This window comes from Hippocampus zosterae, chromosome 4 (genome assembly GCF_025434085.1).
Source record: "Hippocampus zosterae strain Florida chromosome 4, ASM2543408v3, whole genome shotgun sequence".
Classification (NCBI taxonomy): Eukaryota; Metazoa; Chordata; class Actinopteri; order Syngnathiformes; family Syngnathidae; genus Hippocampus; species Hippocampus zosterae.
In genome coordinates this window covers 15,758,922-15,775,981 of record NC_067454.1, presented here as the reverse complement: position 1 = coordinate 15,775,981, position 17,060 = coordinate 15,758,922, and the positions used below count along the sequence as shown (strand labels likewise).

At 43.3% G+C, this 17,060-nt stretch overlaps 1 protein-coding gene across 4 annotated transcripts in view; it reads right to left on the bottom strand.

Moving 5' to 3' along the window:
• Positions 1–17,060, bottom strand: part of zfhx3b (zinc finger homeobox 3b) — a 266,964-nt gene that overhangs the window by 54,832 nt on the left and 195,072 nt on the right. For all 4 annotated transcript variants that reach the window (XM_052063746.1, XM_052063744.1, XM_052063747.1 and 1 more), the window contains one exon: positions 9,597–9,828. In XM_052063746.1, coding sequence (XP_051919706.1) covers positions 9,597–9,828 — 232 coding nt within the window. The remainder of the gene's footprint in view (positions 1–9,596; positions 9,829–17,060) is intronic.

The following is a 17,060-nucleotide window of genomic DNA, read 5'->3' as shown; positions in this document are numbered from 1 at the left end:
AATAATGCAAAAACGGTTTGTACATTCTCAGAAACTAAAGTACACGATTGTACTTTTAGGTGAGAGTGGCTCGTCACTGGGGAGGTAAACTTTTATGTTATGCTTTTGTAACCTTGAAATTTTGCGTTTTAAGAGGATTTAACAAATGCATAGTATGGCCCTTAACCTATTTGGACCCGGAATTGGTACAAAGCATTAATAGGTCCCAAAAAATACGGCATTAGTGCGGACTGACCTTGAAATAGAGTACCAGTAGCAACTACTGTACCTCTATTTGAGAGATTGTAAATGCCTCCGGCTCTATAGTCGTTAATTTTCTCACTTTTTCCTTCACTGCATGCACTTATATTCAACTGAGACAGCTGTTTCTACAACGCAAGCTATCACAACCAGAATGTCTTTGTCACCTAATCTGCTGTCTTCTGCTGTCTCTGTCTTTCCCGAACCACTGACTTCCATCCTGAGCTCCTGAGTGACAGCCCCTCTGGGAATTGTGGTCATTCCGTGTGAGTGGCATGTGGGGCGGCAGGGCTCCTTGCATTACTTCCTTCTGCTCAAGATCCTACCACCCAGCAACTAACACCAACCGCCGCCACCTCTGCGCCGATATCCAGCAGCAAAGCGCCTGCGCCTGAAAATAGAACTCATTAACACGTAAGAACAAATGAGATGGCTGTCTCCTGATGGACTGTCTATCTTTTGGATCAGTTTTCAAGGAGAGCTTGGTCTGGACATGATGAGCCAGGGAAACCAATCTTATAATGTGCTACCAGGCCTCTCTGAAAATGGGCTTGATGACAGGCAGAGCCCCTCGTACTCTTTCATTGTCCAATCTGACACCGTGTGTATGCTGATATTACACAGTATGCCGGTATGCCAGTTTGAAGGCTTTAACATTGCTTTTATTTATAATGTGGCATAAATGGTGGAAGAAAAAAAGCCAATAGAGCTCCAGGAGTACACATCACGCATTCCCACAGAGCTCTGCGCCAAATGTTAAAACCATTTTGGCAGGAGAGAAAAGTTGTCTCTAATTTGAGGAAACATCACACTTTTACAATGGTAGAGAGCTGTCGTTCACCAGGGTGCCACAACAGAAGGGGACAAAAGAAGGGGAGAGCATTCTACAGGCTACCAAAAGAAGAACCAAGGCATAGCCACTTGTGCAGCCATAAAAATAGCTAAGAACAAGACAGAGAAGTGGGATCCTTCTCATAGTGGTGGTTATCGCCTGTGCAGCAATTACTGAGAGTCAATTACTGAATGGGTTAATCGAGTATAGTAAATGTAACTCGATTGTACAGTGAATTATGATTACAATTCCAAAATGGTTTTGCACCGAGTGCCGATGATACCCCTTTGCAAAATCTTTTTTTTAGGGATGTGAAAAATTAATTCCTTCCTTCATTAACCTTCAAAATCTTGCAAGGAGTGTCCCTGCCGCTCGATGAAAGACGTAATCCGACAACTGGAACCTAGACGGCAACGGTTGAATAAGTCGATGCGAACATACCTAATAATAATAATAGTACAAGACCTAAGTGAAGCTAGCTCCTCATACCTCACAAGATTTGTAAATAGTCTGACTTGTTGGTCCTACGTTTGACCTGGTTCTTTTCATAACTGAGACTCCTTAAGACTTTCTATTACTCGGTGGTGGCCTCGGCAATCCATTATGGCATTGTCTGCTGGTCAGGCAGCATCTCAGCCCGGGACAGAAAGAGACTGGAGCGACTGGTCAGGAAGGCCAGTTCTGTCCTGGGCTGCTCCCTTGACACTCTGGAGGAGGTGGGCAACAGAAGGATGCTAACTAAGCTAAAAGCTATGATGGACAGTCCCTCCCAACCTCTCCAGCCCGCCCTGACAGCACTAGGTAGCTCCTTCAGCTAGAGACTGTTACACCCGCACTGTAAGAAGGAGAGATACCGACGCTCGTTCCTACCGACTGCTGTCAGGCTGCTGAATAAAAATAATAATAATAATAATAATAATTAAATGATGTGATGTGTGTGATGTGAAAAATAATTGTAAATAGCACTGCGATTTATCCATTTTGTATTTATATTGCACTTAATTGAACGGTGTTTATTTGTTTTTTCTTCTTTCTACCCACATTCTTGCTGCTGGAGGCTGTAAAATTCCCCAGTGTGGGACAAATAAAGGATATCTTAATAACAACGTTTGTGGGTGTGAAAATCACTTCTGGCGTTTGATAGGGATCTGGAATAGCCCACCTGTCCACCTTGCACATGTATGTCATTATGTCCTCAGCGTGAGATGTAAATTCCCCTGGATGGAATGTTGACTTATCGTGGCTGTCCATTTTAATCCTGCGCTACTGAACAGCCAACATGGCGGCGTGAACAAATGCAGTCAGGTGTCGTCCGGAGCTATTTAGGGGACACTACTGCATTCACAGACGGGAACTTGGAGCTTGTTAGCGTCATTATTAGCATAGTGAACAATATGTTTTTTACTCTTTTCGTGAATGATATCAGTGAGAAAGAAGAATCAATGTATGCGCTGCCTATCGTCACAGCATCCTGCCATGAGAATTCAACATTTTGCAGTTTGTGCTCATATGCCATTGCGAGTCGCACCAGCACATAAACAATGAATGTGTTGGCAGATAACGCACTGCGCAATGCTAAGCATGATGTGAAAAGCCTTCTCACAGCTGACTTTGGGGCGAAGGACAGCGTAAACCCTGCATTGGTCATCAGTCCATCAAAGTCGTCCAATCACATTCCGCTTTAAATGGGCCTTTCCCTTCTCCACACATCATAGCTTTCCGCAAAGGATTTGGTAAAGAAACACTTCATTTGGTGTGCTAGGCCACTTTGAGATTTGATTTTGTCTTTCGTTGAATTCATCTCTTAATATAAAGTCTCAAAACCGGACACAAGAATAGTTTAGAATTGCAAAGTGGCTTTTCTTTTCGTTACAGGGTGATATTCAAACCAAAGCAGATGGTAAAGGGAACAGAAGGCTCGCATGTTTTGAGAGGAATAGAAGGGTCATATAAATGCTGATAGATAAATCTTTAAAGCCATCGCTTTGACTTTTTAATAAATATTGTGTATTCTGTAACATTTTCAAAAAGAAAAGTAAAAGGGTATTTATGAATTTCCTGGCACGTTCCGTGGACAGCAAACAATTTCCTATGCCGTCTCGATGCCCTTCGGACAGGGATTAGGAGGCAGGCGGCTGACGGAGGTCTGACTGAGCTGCAGGCCCCTGTGGGGCCCGAACTCATCCCAGCCCGCACAGTCTTCATCCTCATATCCACTCTGCATCACCAGGGCAATAACCCGCCTTTATTAAAAGCGCATTGCACCACTGTCTGACTATGCAACACACTTTCAGATTGGCCATAATGTGGCATGGACAGGATTCCGGTGGTTAGGAGCTACAATATCCTGTTTCTGGAAAGGTTTATTTTGCATTTCAACCGGCCTGAATGCAAGAAGACATTCCAGAAAGGGGCTGTTTTGCTCTTATCTGTGGGGAGAAAAAGCTCAGGTATGACCAGTTGCACGCCACCAGAGCGTGGCTTGGCTCAACTGTGATATTACCTGGCTCTTATAGCTTTAGGCTGGCCATTGGACATGCAGATAGTTCAACCATAACAGCCTCAGCGGGAAGTCAGGCATGCTGTGTGATGGAATGACAAATGGATGAAAATGTACAGTTCAATAAAACAACATATTTGTTAACAGATCCTACTGAAATCATGTGAACTGCAAGTGGCTTCCCTGCATTTGCTTCATTAGGGAAGATATTCTTTGTCACGAGCCTATTTCGCAGCTTTTTGTATGTCTCAAGAATTATGCATGAGAGAAGAAGGGGGTGGGAAGAGAAATGCATCTGTTGTCAGGACAGGCCTCGCTATTAGGTGTGTGACCCTGGAAGTGCACCCCTTTTAGTGAAACAAGTAATGGATCTCATTTTGGATACCGCTATTATGCAGTCATTTGTATGCATCCTTTTGTCTCATTTCCATTTAATAATGCACATGGATCCTCTGGCCAGTTTCTCAAACTGGTCATTAAAAGTAACACTGATCTAAACTGGAGGTTTAGACTCCACTTACAAGCTCCAGTGCCATGGCGGATGAAACAACCGCAGGGTCGCAGTATAATAAGCCCTCTCCAAACCAGTCTTTGCCCTTGAACACCCCAGGCTCCTGTGTCTACACACTCGGCTAACAATGACTAGTGGCCGTCCGTGTAGCTGAGCTCCAACCTTCTCCTCCCCGGCCTCCTCAGCCCACAGAGGCAGGGATTTCCTCCCGTGCTGAGAGCCAAGCCGTCACAGCCCAGAGATCAAGAGCCTGCCATCTGTGACTGTGGAAGATTTACAGCGGGAGCTAATCCACTGTCAACCACGTTTGTTCTCAATCTTTGCTTCTTCCATACACACATTTATGCAAACACACATACACATGCTGAATGTCACCAAAGAAACATATTTTAGCTTGATGAAATGTTTTCAGAATGAGAAAAAAATAATACATTATGAAAAGACACACTATCCGCTTTAGTGAGCGGCATAAAATGATTTGGTGAGTTTTAACGAGCTCCAACTCAACAGCTACGTTTAAATACAGCATTTGGGTTTTCCTGGGCAGACCGTTACCGTTGAACTGTGTGTACTGCATCATACTGTGGGGTAATGTTTTCAGATATTTTGGCCCGTGTGTAGCTCCTGTAAATGACTACCACAACCCGAAAGAACTCAAGTTGTCAAATGTTGTAACTAGAGAGAAAAAGAAAGAGCCACCACCATTTCCCGAGCTGCAGTATGTTCTGACCAACAAAATATGAATGAGAACTATAGGACTGACAATATATTAGGAACAATCTGGCACAATTAAAGCCCCGCAAATGGCCGTTACATAAAAATACAGGAAACAGTGAACTTTGGAAAAGAGTTGGTCTTTGGGTGTGCCTAATTAAATGCAGACGAAGTGCATTTCTGCTAATGGCCTATTCTGGGCCAGAATGTGCAGTCAGTGTAGTAAAAAGTGGCTTCTCGTCAGGCGTCTCTGCACAAAGGGCAGCTGTGTGGCTGGGCTCCCACTGAGGCCTCCTTTGTTTCACCCCGAGATAAAGGGTTAAAGAAGACAAATGGAGGCGGGGCCACCGAGCAACTTGCCTCAGCAGCACATTGCCAGTAGAAGTAAGACTTAAAACAATGTAGGCCTTTATTCCTATGTCAGTCTAATTGGAAAGAAGCTAATTTCTGCTGTATTTTGCTCTCCTCAAACATCCACCATGGAGGGAATATGTGGCACTGAATCCCTGGAGCCTGCATTTCCTGCACCCTCATTGGAAACATTAATATGCAAAGTGGGTGGATGTAAAACACACACAAGGCTGCATATGGGCCTACCTCATTTCAGTCTATTACTCATGGAAATGTCATAGAAAGGCATCACTTGACGACCACATATAATTGACGGTTCTCTTTCTTACTCCATTGTTTAATCTTGGGCGTTTGCAGTGGGGTTCGGGGGGAGGAAAGCAAACAGCAACTAACACCATAACCGCTCGAAAAATCACAAAACAACAGCAGCAAGCCACGGAATCGCCATGCAGGTGACCCACAGTTCCAGGGGCAACTTTGTTTTAACAAGCCAGGCAAGGTTCCATCACTTAGCAAGTATGCTTCGACCACAAAAGAGAGCCATGTGTCGGAGAAGTACTAATGGAGAGGAAATTAAATATTACACTAAGAGGGAATAAAAGGTTCAGCTGTGTGAGGGGGAGGAGCTACGAGCAGGCCTGGGGCGGTTTATAGGAGATATTACACTGCGGGAACTTGCCAAGTAGAATGAAAGTTTACAGGGACAGACATTTAAACCAACTGTGTTTTCACAAGCGTAGACCCTTACAATTTGCTGTAATCGCTTTGCTGCGACTATTGCAACATAAATCCTGATCGTGTCACTGCGGAGCAAGCCTACACAGCTCTAGTTGTGCTGCTCTTACAGTTGACATTGCGGTAGAATCTGTCACAAAAAGTCGATTTATGAGTGGGCCCTATTAATAAGCATGGAGCCTGAGACATCAGTTTTTCATCAAAAGTACAGACCACTGCAAAGGTTATTTAGTGAAGGAGGCCTTACTGTGGGTGGGTTAGATCATCTGAACATCGTTAAACACGCTCCAAACCTTCAAGGCACACTATAATGACACGCAAGTCCCTATGGTGGAGAAACTCCCTTTTGGTGGCAAGCCAATTGGCCGGTGAAAAGGTCACGTACAATGAACACTGGGATGGCGTAATTTTAAGACAACATTAGTTTTAGCTACTTGGCAATTTTAAACGTACTTCAGTGACTGCTTTGCAACATCTGAAACCCAATTTTGAGCTATCAAAATAGATGTGTTTGAGTTTCAGCAGTGGCCGTCCGCTACACAGGGACTGGAGTGTGACACTGTCACAGGGTGACCAGATATATACCAAATAGGCATGCCTATTTAAGAAGGTTATAATAGTTTAGTGTTTTTAATTATTTTAGATTATATATATTTTTTTCACTTAGTTTTCATTAGATTTTAGAGTTGAGGTTGTTTTTGTATTAGTTATATTTGTTTATTTATTGATCAAAGTAACTATTTTATTTTGTAAAGTATTTTTGGTTTTACTTTTATTTCTTTCACAAAAGTGGTTTTTCAATGTAGTTATTTTGTTAGTTGGGGCTAGAGTGAAACGACATTGAACAGGATGATTTCAAACAAGTCAAACTAACAATTAGGATTAGAGTACCGTGGGTCCTGGTATACTCACCGTTCCGCGCCGGCGGATTCACCTAGTCCCTGACTTTTTTTCCCCCAATATTTATTTATTTTTCTTTATTTAGGGGGTGCGGGGGTGGTGGGGAACAAACTTCTGATTTTCATGGACAACACTTGCTGGTGGCTTATATTTTTTTGCGTGAAAGATAATAATAAACATTTATGATGGAGCGGCAATGATGTCACTGTTTTAACATAAGATTCAATGCACTCAACTGTGAGCTTGGGTAGCATCAAATGCAGGTTGTGTACTTTTTGGGTAGAATGAAGTAACCCATGTTCTTTCAAACAATCATCAGACCACAGCGTGTCTTACCTGAGTGTCAGGGTACCAAAAAGTGTTATTTTGACGAAAACTCCTCACTGTACTGAACAAGACTCAATAAATCGGTTTTAACCGCCATGTGGTTTGGCTGCTTGATTGTTATATAAGCCAACGATTGTATTTTTCATGGCACATTCTCACATTATCATTACTGTGAGACTATAACTGAAGTGACTCCACAGAAAAGATCCGCAGGCAGTTGTGTGTCTGTGAGTGTGGTATAATCCACGTGCAGCCACAGCGAAGGGCTCCATTAGCCCTAACCTTAGGCTTTCATCCTAAAAGGAGCAATAAGCACATCAAACAATGAATAAGAAAACAACAAAAAAACGGATTGATAAGCACATCCGCCAAAGGAAAAAAAAATCTAAGTAGAAACCGTGCCTCCGCTCTCATCTACACAAGAGAGGAAAAGTAAATTCCCAACCCTTTTAACCTAAATAGCCTTTCCTCTTGCCATCGCATGTTCGTTTGTCCACTGTACTGTAGTCATTAACATATTTGGAGTGCAGTGAGCAGAAAGCTTAATTGTCCCTAATTGCTCAGCTAAATATGTTCTCTAATGATTTGCTTCAGATCTGTGACTGCCTTTTGCGCAATTTCCCGGCCGCTAGCTTCATTATCCCTGCCTCCATGGAACAAAGCGTCTTCACAGTCTGCCCTTTTTCTTCGGTAACATAGACAGTGAGTATGTGTGCGAGGGATGTAATGTCTCCCTCTTGTCGGGACACACAATAGAACCCCTTTGTGAGGGCACCCGAGTTAAAGTGATTAGAAAACCAAATCTCTGCTAAGAAAGCGTGTTAATTGACCACAGTTCGCTCATCCTAATCAGTCCATAATAAATGAGCAGTCTGGGCACTTTGTTTTAGCCTAGCAAGTGCGTTTTGTCTACTGATGGCTTTCTCCTTGCCACAATTGCCTCTTAACTTAGCACTCTTCCCCTTTTTAACATCTATGGTCTTGTCTCCATGTGTCTTAAAGCCACTGTCAAGTCAACTCAGGGATTTGGCTCGAAATACATATTTGAGGATATGAAAAACTGTCTGAAGACTGAGAACTACTGTATGTAGTCGTCATTTGTGGAGACATAGTGTTCAACTATTTTAGTTTTCCTATCTTTTTGGGGGTTGCATGGCGAAAACAGGGCTACTTGACACACTTTGGAATCTGGCATGAGTTGCCCTTCCCCACTATATACATTGAGCACCTTTGATTGTATCAGTGTTCATCCAGGACATTTGCAACATACAGTTACCTAGCTAGCTATGCCTACAACCTTTAGAGTAACTCATTGCCAGCTGTGTGTGCTCGCACATCATGGAGAGTATGCAAAAAGGCAAGTCCATCTTTACAGCCAGAATGCGGACAGAGGCTTCACCCTGATTTGGCTGCTTTAGAGTGCCTCATTGTCGCGTCATGGAAAAGCCCCATGACAACTTGGCAGAATACATTCCAGCCACCGAAGGCTTTAAGTGAATGTATTTTCGTGGCTCAAACATGCACTTACATGTTGGCATGAAAAAGATGCTGACCGAAGTAGCATCCATTTTTCCAGGTTGTAGAAATGGTATTTCATTGACAGTTGGCAGTTCAGCATTGAGCGGTTTTAGCGCATTCAGCAACATGCTCACAGCATTCAGGCATGATTTGACATGGTTTTGAAGTCTAATTTAATGTAGTTGATGATTCTTTTAATTATTGAATTTTGTTAGAGTTGTTAAAAATACTAATTTCTGTGCTGGGTCCAATTTACAATACATTTATTTTCTGTTTACAGGAACTTTAAATAGATGCATAAACAGTTTTGATTTTAAGTCATTAACATTTATTGTTTTGTTTGTACAGAAAACATAGGCCTCTGGATTCTTGTAGAAGTTCAGCCCACTATGAATATGATTGCATTTTAGGTCTAAATACAGTGACCTTAGCACATGTACACTAAAGAGACAGAAGTATTTGCAGCACAAATAAAATACTTAAATACTTAATAGTCAATCAGGGTTTGTATTTGACTGCTTAATTTGGGGCATTTTTATGCATTCGTCTCTGATGGCACAATTTGGGGAAGGTCATTTTCCTGTTGCAAGTGCAAAATGCTCGGTCCACAAAGGCATGTTTAGATGTGTTTGGTTTGGAAGAGTCCTGACTCACACGCCATCAAACACCTCTGAGGTGAACTTGACCATGCTCAACATGGTGAGCCTGTCTCTCAAGAATCTCAAGTCCGAATTCAGTATTGTTGAATATCATCAAAGGCCAACAAGAAAAAACTGCCACAGACACTCCAACATCTTATAGAAAGTCTTCCCAAAGGAGTGCTACTTGTTATAGACGCAAGAGGACAACCAAGTGGACATTTTCATTCATGTCCCCTTCCTTAAGGTTTAGTGGGAAGTCGAGTCAAATATTTTGCCCACACAGTCAATGTAAAAGAGAGATGAGAGCAACAACAGAAGATGTCTAACCTGTATCGGAAGAGGGGCATTTGCGAATGGTGAAGATGGAGCTGAGGTCTTCGTCGTCCTCGGGCAGGCCCTTCTGCAAGCGCTGCAGTTTCCTGAGGCTCTCACTGCGCTGGTGCTTCATGGAGCGCACATGCTGGATCAGGTTGAGCTTGGCCTTGGTCGAGTAGTTGCACAGCACGCAGTGGTAGTAGCAGGCATCACCCTCCACCGCGTTTTCGTGCTGCTGCAGGTGCTGTGGGAGGAAACGGAGAGAGAGGGAGAGAGTGAGGAGAGAAAAAGTGAGAAAGTGGTTCTTGTGGACGGTACTTTCGCTCACACAGTTGGCAAATGAACAAATCAATTCCCAATCACAGTCCTGTTGTTTAACATCCAGACCTCTTCCATTTTAGAACAACTGTTTGGACTGCGCACTTTGTCTGCACTGAGTGTCTGTATTAGCGACCTAACAGGACAGGAAAGCCCTGGGGGTGGGGCGTGGGGGTGGGGGGAAACACAAAAGTCTCCCGAATGCAAAGGCGGACAGCAATGGCATCAGCTAGCCTTCGCAAGCCTGGAGCACGGCAGACCAGCAGACGGAAAGAACATTGATTCCCTTCACTCAACGCAAGCCTCCCGCCTCTGAAAAGGAAACTCCAAACATCTGCCTGTTTCACGCTCGGGATACTAAATATTGATCACGGCGAGTTAAATCCCAGCTTCATCATGGAGCGCGGCAACGCGGGCCTTTAGAGGCAGGAGGGCCACTGGATAATTCCGCAACAGGAGGATGACCATCGGAGGACAGTAAATCAGCATCGGTATTGACCTGTCAACCCCGTCATTTCCTCCGTGGCTAAACAGAGACCCTCGTGCAGGCCTTCAGCCTTCACCCAGCAGTATCAAAATACACCCCAAGTGACGCCATAGGACTACAAAGTCTTGTCACACCAGAGCCTCAAGTCTAATTACCTCCTGCATTGCTCAATCAATGATGCAAGACCGGACCTGGTGTGTGCAAGCCAGTTATTGACCATTATCTTAAAGTATCTCACTGGCTGCTTCTTAAGAGCCCCTCGCTCTGCATGGTCACTCGAACCACATCTGTCATTTGACACCTCAACATCACACTCCGGCGGCATCCAGCTGAGTGTTTGATGTGACTGCAATCAATGTCAATCAGCAGACGTTTTCCATTTGTTCTGGCTTGAGAAGAAGAAATATAGGTTGTGACCTCGATTTAACAGATCCGGAACCAACGGACACCGGATTTAACGGGTACAATCTGCAGAAATAGCAGTGTCCGTCTGGAATTCAAAATGTCCGTGCGTAGCGAACAACGTCCATTAGTTCTGAATCGGCCGCTGTTGTTTGCTGACGCAATCAACAGAGCGAGCCTGGAACTCTCAAGTTTCCTGACTGAGCGTACCATGATAGGCCCTTAGTTGGCCTATGATGGCTCATTTTATAGACACGTCTCTCGAGCATTCTAGACTAATTGGGGTTGAGTAAGTATACACTTATTATTTGTCAGGCCCTTCATGGCATCCAAACATAACAGAGGCGAGAAAAAGAAGCACGCTAGTACTGGCGACCAATTGGAATTCAGGAAGGTGGGAGTTGGCCCTCTCCATGAAAATATGTTTTGGATCGAACACATGAATTGTATTTCCAATTCATTTCTGCAGGGAAATGAATTTGACATAGAAGTAAAATGACGAGCTTGTTCATGGAAAAAAACCCACACATTTGTAAGTTAACGCTCCTTTGTATAATAATGCTCAGCTTTAACTGAGGTATTCATTTCACAACTAATGTATTTTTGTGGTTAAATATTACAAAGCTAACATATTTAGGAAGAATCGAGGGAAGTCATATTGGAAAGTTCTCTCATCCCCAGTCAGTGTAGGCAGAGTTTTGGATCAAGCAATCTCTATTGTGCAGATGTACCTAATGATGTGGCCACTGGCCAGTGACCAGATCCTGGACTGTTTTTAACTGTTGATATAAATGATGCAGTCGACTATTTTTTTTCCTAGTTATCTAATTAAAAGCGGTAAAGATTCAAGTTGCAATAAAGGCGAGTCTACTTTGCGCTGCCAACATTTTCCCCCACATTCTGCATAAAGCTTTAACCTCTCTACAAGATCATTAATCTCCACCCTCGTCCTCATATAAAGTCTCTGAAGACAAGACGAAACCAAGCTAGATGTCCTGCACACATCAGCAATTTAATCGCATACCATTCAAATCAGATATAAACCGAAAGAGGAAAAGGGGGTAATGAACATTTCAATAACGGTAAACGACCTTGACAGGCTTGTGTCGCTCTCTCCCACTGTTGGTTTCTTTCTGGTAATCTTTTAATATTTCTGTGAGGAATTGCAAGAGATTGTATTTCATTGTTTTTCGCTTCATATTCGTCTGTTTAACAACTAAAATGTGTATTAAGACACCGCTTCCGGGGAAAAAGAAAAGCTCTTTCTTAAACCTCCTTTTTTTGGTAAGACCCACAGTGCAGTGTAATAGAGTTATTAGGTGATTGCAAAAGGCTCTGTCTCTGCATGCTCTCTTTTCTCTCCTCATTTTAAGCTATCCATGATGTCATGAATAGGTGTTGGTAGATATTATGGGGACCCCCCCCCCCCCTTCTATCCCCCCGCTTTTCCTCAGTGCGCAAATATTGCATCGGAAGTGAGGCGCAGAGAGATTCGGTAATAGAAAACACCAAATCCATCAACGCAAACTGCTCTTAGTCCTCACAGATGTCCTGAATTAAAACAAATTTTCACTGCAAATGACTCACAGCCCCAGAAATCTATGTGAAGTCAAGTTGGAGAAGAAAAAAAAAATGACAGCACCTGACTAAAACTTCAAAGCTAGTCTCAGGAGGTAGGGGAAAAATGCTGGGAGTTTTATAGTTTCCCATAAAAAGCCCAGGGTTTATATAGGAGTAAACCTGAGACCGGCTGCTCCAGCATGAGCCATAATTCACTCGGAGACTGACTGGCCAGGACCATGGCCTCAACAGAGCTAAGAGTGGCTCGTTCCAGCGCCTGTAGCTCCATCTATAACATCAAACGATTGTACCTGTAAAGCAGCCCTTGCACCACCTCTGCTCCTGCCATGACCCCGGGCAGCTGGGGGCAGCTCGGAGTCAGTTAACACGGTGGGAGCTCAACCACGAGGACGGTCAGGAAGGTAACACTCACTTACAGTCTAGAAACACTAAGTCGACATGATAGCATAAAACTCATATTAGCAAATGCTCAGAGACTGTTTTTCTCGGAGGTGGGGGGATACAGTAAACAGAGTTGGCCCCATCTCCGCCACTATTTCACATGTGCACACTAACATAATGCACAAGACAGACAGAACTGTGTCTGTTTCCTATGAATCTGCAATGAAGCCCCTCGTTGATAAATCACCTCCAACTGGAGTGCAGCTTAATGAAAAAGTCATGTTTAAGCTGGAAGGAGTTGTTCTGCATGGTTCAGGGTTTTCTAATCACCCTATGGAGGCCTCAGGAGAAGGGGTGCTGTGGAGCAGAGTGCAGCGGGGAAGACTTGCCATGTCAGGGGCATGGAGCCAAACAGTGTAACGGTCTCAAATGCATTCAGCACAAGTACTGGTGTGTACTGTATGCTAATATCGTCATCACTTAGCATTGGAAGTCTGATCTTAAAAATGACACCAAAAAAAAAAGACTTGTTTGTGTGTTGTCAAGGTCAAGAAATTACTGATAAGACAAGAAACAAAATAATGCAAAACTTTAGGACGCTTATGTTGACCAAGAGAAATAACAATCCCTGAAATTTGTTCTAAAAGTCACTCACCAGTGATAGGATGTGTTGATTTTTATCTATGTATTCATTGCACATTTAAAAATTACAAGATAAGAAAGACAATGAGGTTCAAACACACACCCCTCCCACCGCCAGGGCGAAAAAAAAATCTGTAGATTTTTCTCCGTGTTCTAAAGTTGAACAAATACTGAAGGACATCATATTGTCAAAGAGTCATAAAGTCTGCCGGTCATGCATATCTTTACGGTTGTATGCATTGACGGACCCTGACTATATTTTTAAACTTAATAGGCCAATTAATCTGAATTTTATCCTGCCAAATATCGGAATCGGCATCAGCTTCACAAAATCTATGTTTGCCCTCATATATATATACACCTATAAAATTTGACTATCGGCCGATAAAATCAAAGACAGATTAGATGACTTGAAATGACCTTATATGCTCCAATATTTTTCTCACTTGTTCTCACGAGGTGCACTTCAACACAGAGTTCTTTTTACAAAGTTTAAAAAGTCTATAATGGCTTATCAAAGCTTTTTCCGCAGAGCTCCTTCCCTCTCTCTGTGGAGGCAGTTGCTCTATGCTTTTTCAGGTAAAGTGAGAGAGTGAGAGATGGGACGGTGTGGGCACCACCCCATCCTCTCACTCACAACTCCACAGTGCACCTTGCCCTTTGAGTGGGCACCACTCGCCTGTATCAGTTTCACCACCCACCTAGAGCATGGCATACATCTACATTTCCATCCACTTAAACGCGCAAGTAAAAGTGCACCTTTAACACAAAACTGTGTGGTTGCTGAGAGAGTCGGACTCACGCAAGATGGAGGTGGGTATTACTGGAAGGGTGGATGGGAGACGAAGAGACTGTAATTCCGACGAATGGCTCCCAATGGAGCTTTATAATACAGCACGCGCACACAGACACAAATAAAAGTATAGACAAAAAGCACAACGTATATTAACACACATGCACAGACAGACTTGTGCACGCACGTGAAACCACAAGCCATTAAGTTCACGCCCTAATTTCCACCATTACATTTGGCAGTGCTGTTAATACAAAATTAATGCATTAAAACAGATGGCTATCTGTGAGCTAAATAGCTATCAATTCAAAGGGAGCTGCCAAACATCTCCCTCTTCGAGAGCCAGGGAGACTCGGCTCTGAAATTGATTTCCTCTTCTCCCCCCGTCCCCCCCACCCCCCAACCAAAAGGTTTTTCTCTTCTGAATGATGGCACAGGTCAGAATACGGACACATGGAAGTCCTAAGATCTTGTCATTAAAATTCAGCCACTAATGGTTACAGTTTACTCATGTAGAAAATTTACTTCATGCTGTTAGGATAAAATCTGCCCACTGGGGCTAAAAGTAAAAAAAAAAAGCAGTGGTTGAAGTCTCATTGTGGGACAAACACGTCGATCGGGTATCTTTTGCAGCTTCCTGTTACATCCAAAAGTACAAAAAACACCAGAGAGTGTTTGCACAAATAGTGCCAAATTGCCAAGGGTGCTAAATCAGGATTATTTATCTATTATAATGATGCCGATGATGAATGTTGGGGAAAAAAAAAAACTCAAGGCTGAAAAACGCAGTGACTGCAATTGTACACTGAAAGTGACTCTGGGATTCCCCTGGAATGAAAGCAGGTTAGTTAGCGAAGCAAAGAAGAGCAGAGCTTGGCCCGGGATTCCGGGGTGTGCCAGCAGCTCGAAACAACAGCTCACAACTGCAGAGGCCGCACTTCTGGCTTCCAAGTGTGGTGGCTGCTTTGACTTAGGCCCAGCAAGCTGCAACATGCCTCAAGGATAGCTCGTGGAGTATTCCAGCCCTTGAATTGGCAACATAAAGCCTCCTGTATCTCATTCTCACTCTTCCTTTACTCCCCCTTATGCGTGTTATCCCTCCACCATATACTGGTCCGCTTTCAAAAAAGTGCTTCCTTTACTTGCTTCGACATGATCCGTCACTACCGGGGAATAAAAACAAGCTGTATATTTATCTTGAGGCGGAAAGAGAGAAAGAAAATGGACCTGTGGGCAGAGAGCTATAGATGGATGTCGTCAGGTATCCTTAGAGAGGATGCCTTAACGCAAAGCCTTGAAACAAAGTAGGAAGAGGGGTGGGGTGGGGTGGAAGACACTTCCTGACAAAGCAGTGAGCTGTGCCCCGCGCTCGCCACTCTTTGTTACGTTAACATTAAATAAAACAATAATCATTGAATTCTGTTTGAATGAGTGAGATCCTGGAAAGCAAACAATGGGATCACAATTGCAGAAGGAAGGCGATCAATGCAGGTGGCAATTTGGGCTATTAATATTTGTTGATGCTCTTGTGTGCGTTTGTACATTTGTGTTGAACATCTATAGCGTATTACAGCTTTAGGGCCGAATCCCCCCCGCACCCCCCCCCCCTCTCCAAACCACAAATTTTCAGGAAATCTAACACAGTTTTGCTTGAGTTACAAAACATTTCATTGTTTGCCGCAATCATATACCGTTGACCGCAAACATGAACACATTGCCTCAAAGTCTTGCTCAAGTGCGTATTTAAGTTAAAAAAACAAAAGAAAACACTGTCCATTGTTTATGAATTATAGGTAGGTCGATAAATATGCTAGAATAGTGGCTATGTCATCTTGTAAAATGCTTTTTTTTTTCAAATGGTCTTAAAGCCGAGTGTGTGATGCCATAAATAAAACAATGCACCAACTTAGCATTCTAAGAGATGGAAATGTATTGAAACACAAATGTACCATCATGGCCAATCACATACTTCTGCAGCGAAGCTTTTCCATGGTCTTTTTTTTAAGAGAACCGGCTGACTCAAATGTATCTCACCTAATTATTTCCACTCGGTACAGTCTAAAAAAACATCCAAACTTTCAATCTTGACGTGGTATGCGTGCGGAACGAACAATCGGGACTAGGTGAAAAAAAATGTTTAATTATTTGACCATATGTCTCTGACCAACAGCGTTGATATTTATGATAAGTTAAGAGAGCATTTGTGTTTTGACAAAAAGCTGAGTCATATACTCACCCATAAGCACTCAGAAAACAAGAGTTGACCTTGACCCTGAGGTCTAAAAGATGGCTCTCAATCACATGATCAATGTGTCCACACAATTCATGTGCAAGTCTATGTCTTTGGGAGGCCAGGAAGGGGATAAGCATGCGTGCGGCGATGAGATCAATGCCCCTGTGTGGTGTTAACGAGCCCGAGCCTATGCCCACAAGAGCCTCACGACGTCATCCAGGGTCTCGCTTATTTGGAACATTTGCATAAGCATGGCCATACATACATAATGTGCACTTGTAATGGGATCCACATAAACATACTGTACAGTATTTTGCCACTTCTTCATGAGCCGGGCGTTGCTTTTGTACCCCAATACTGTATACTGACAACACACCAGAATGTAAATGATGTCAACCCCCAAAATTAAAATGATTGAAAAAAAATGACGCAACTTGTCAGCAAGCTGTTGCCTTTCTTCGAAGGTAGCTAATTAACAGCTTAACCTCTCGATGCTTTTCTTAAATCTGTGCGAGCACAAGCTTGCCAAAGCTGTAGTACAATGTGTCTGCCTGCAGGGGGTTAGAACAGGGTGGAGCAAGTGGGGACACCCAAACAAGGGTTGCAGACAGCTGAGTAAGTACTGGCATGGTGCCATCT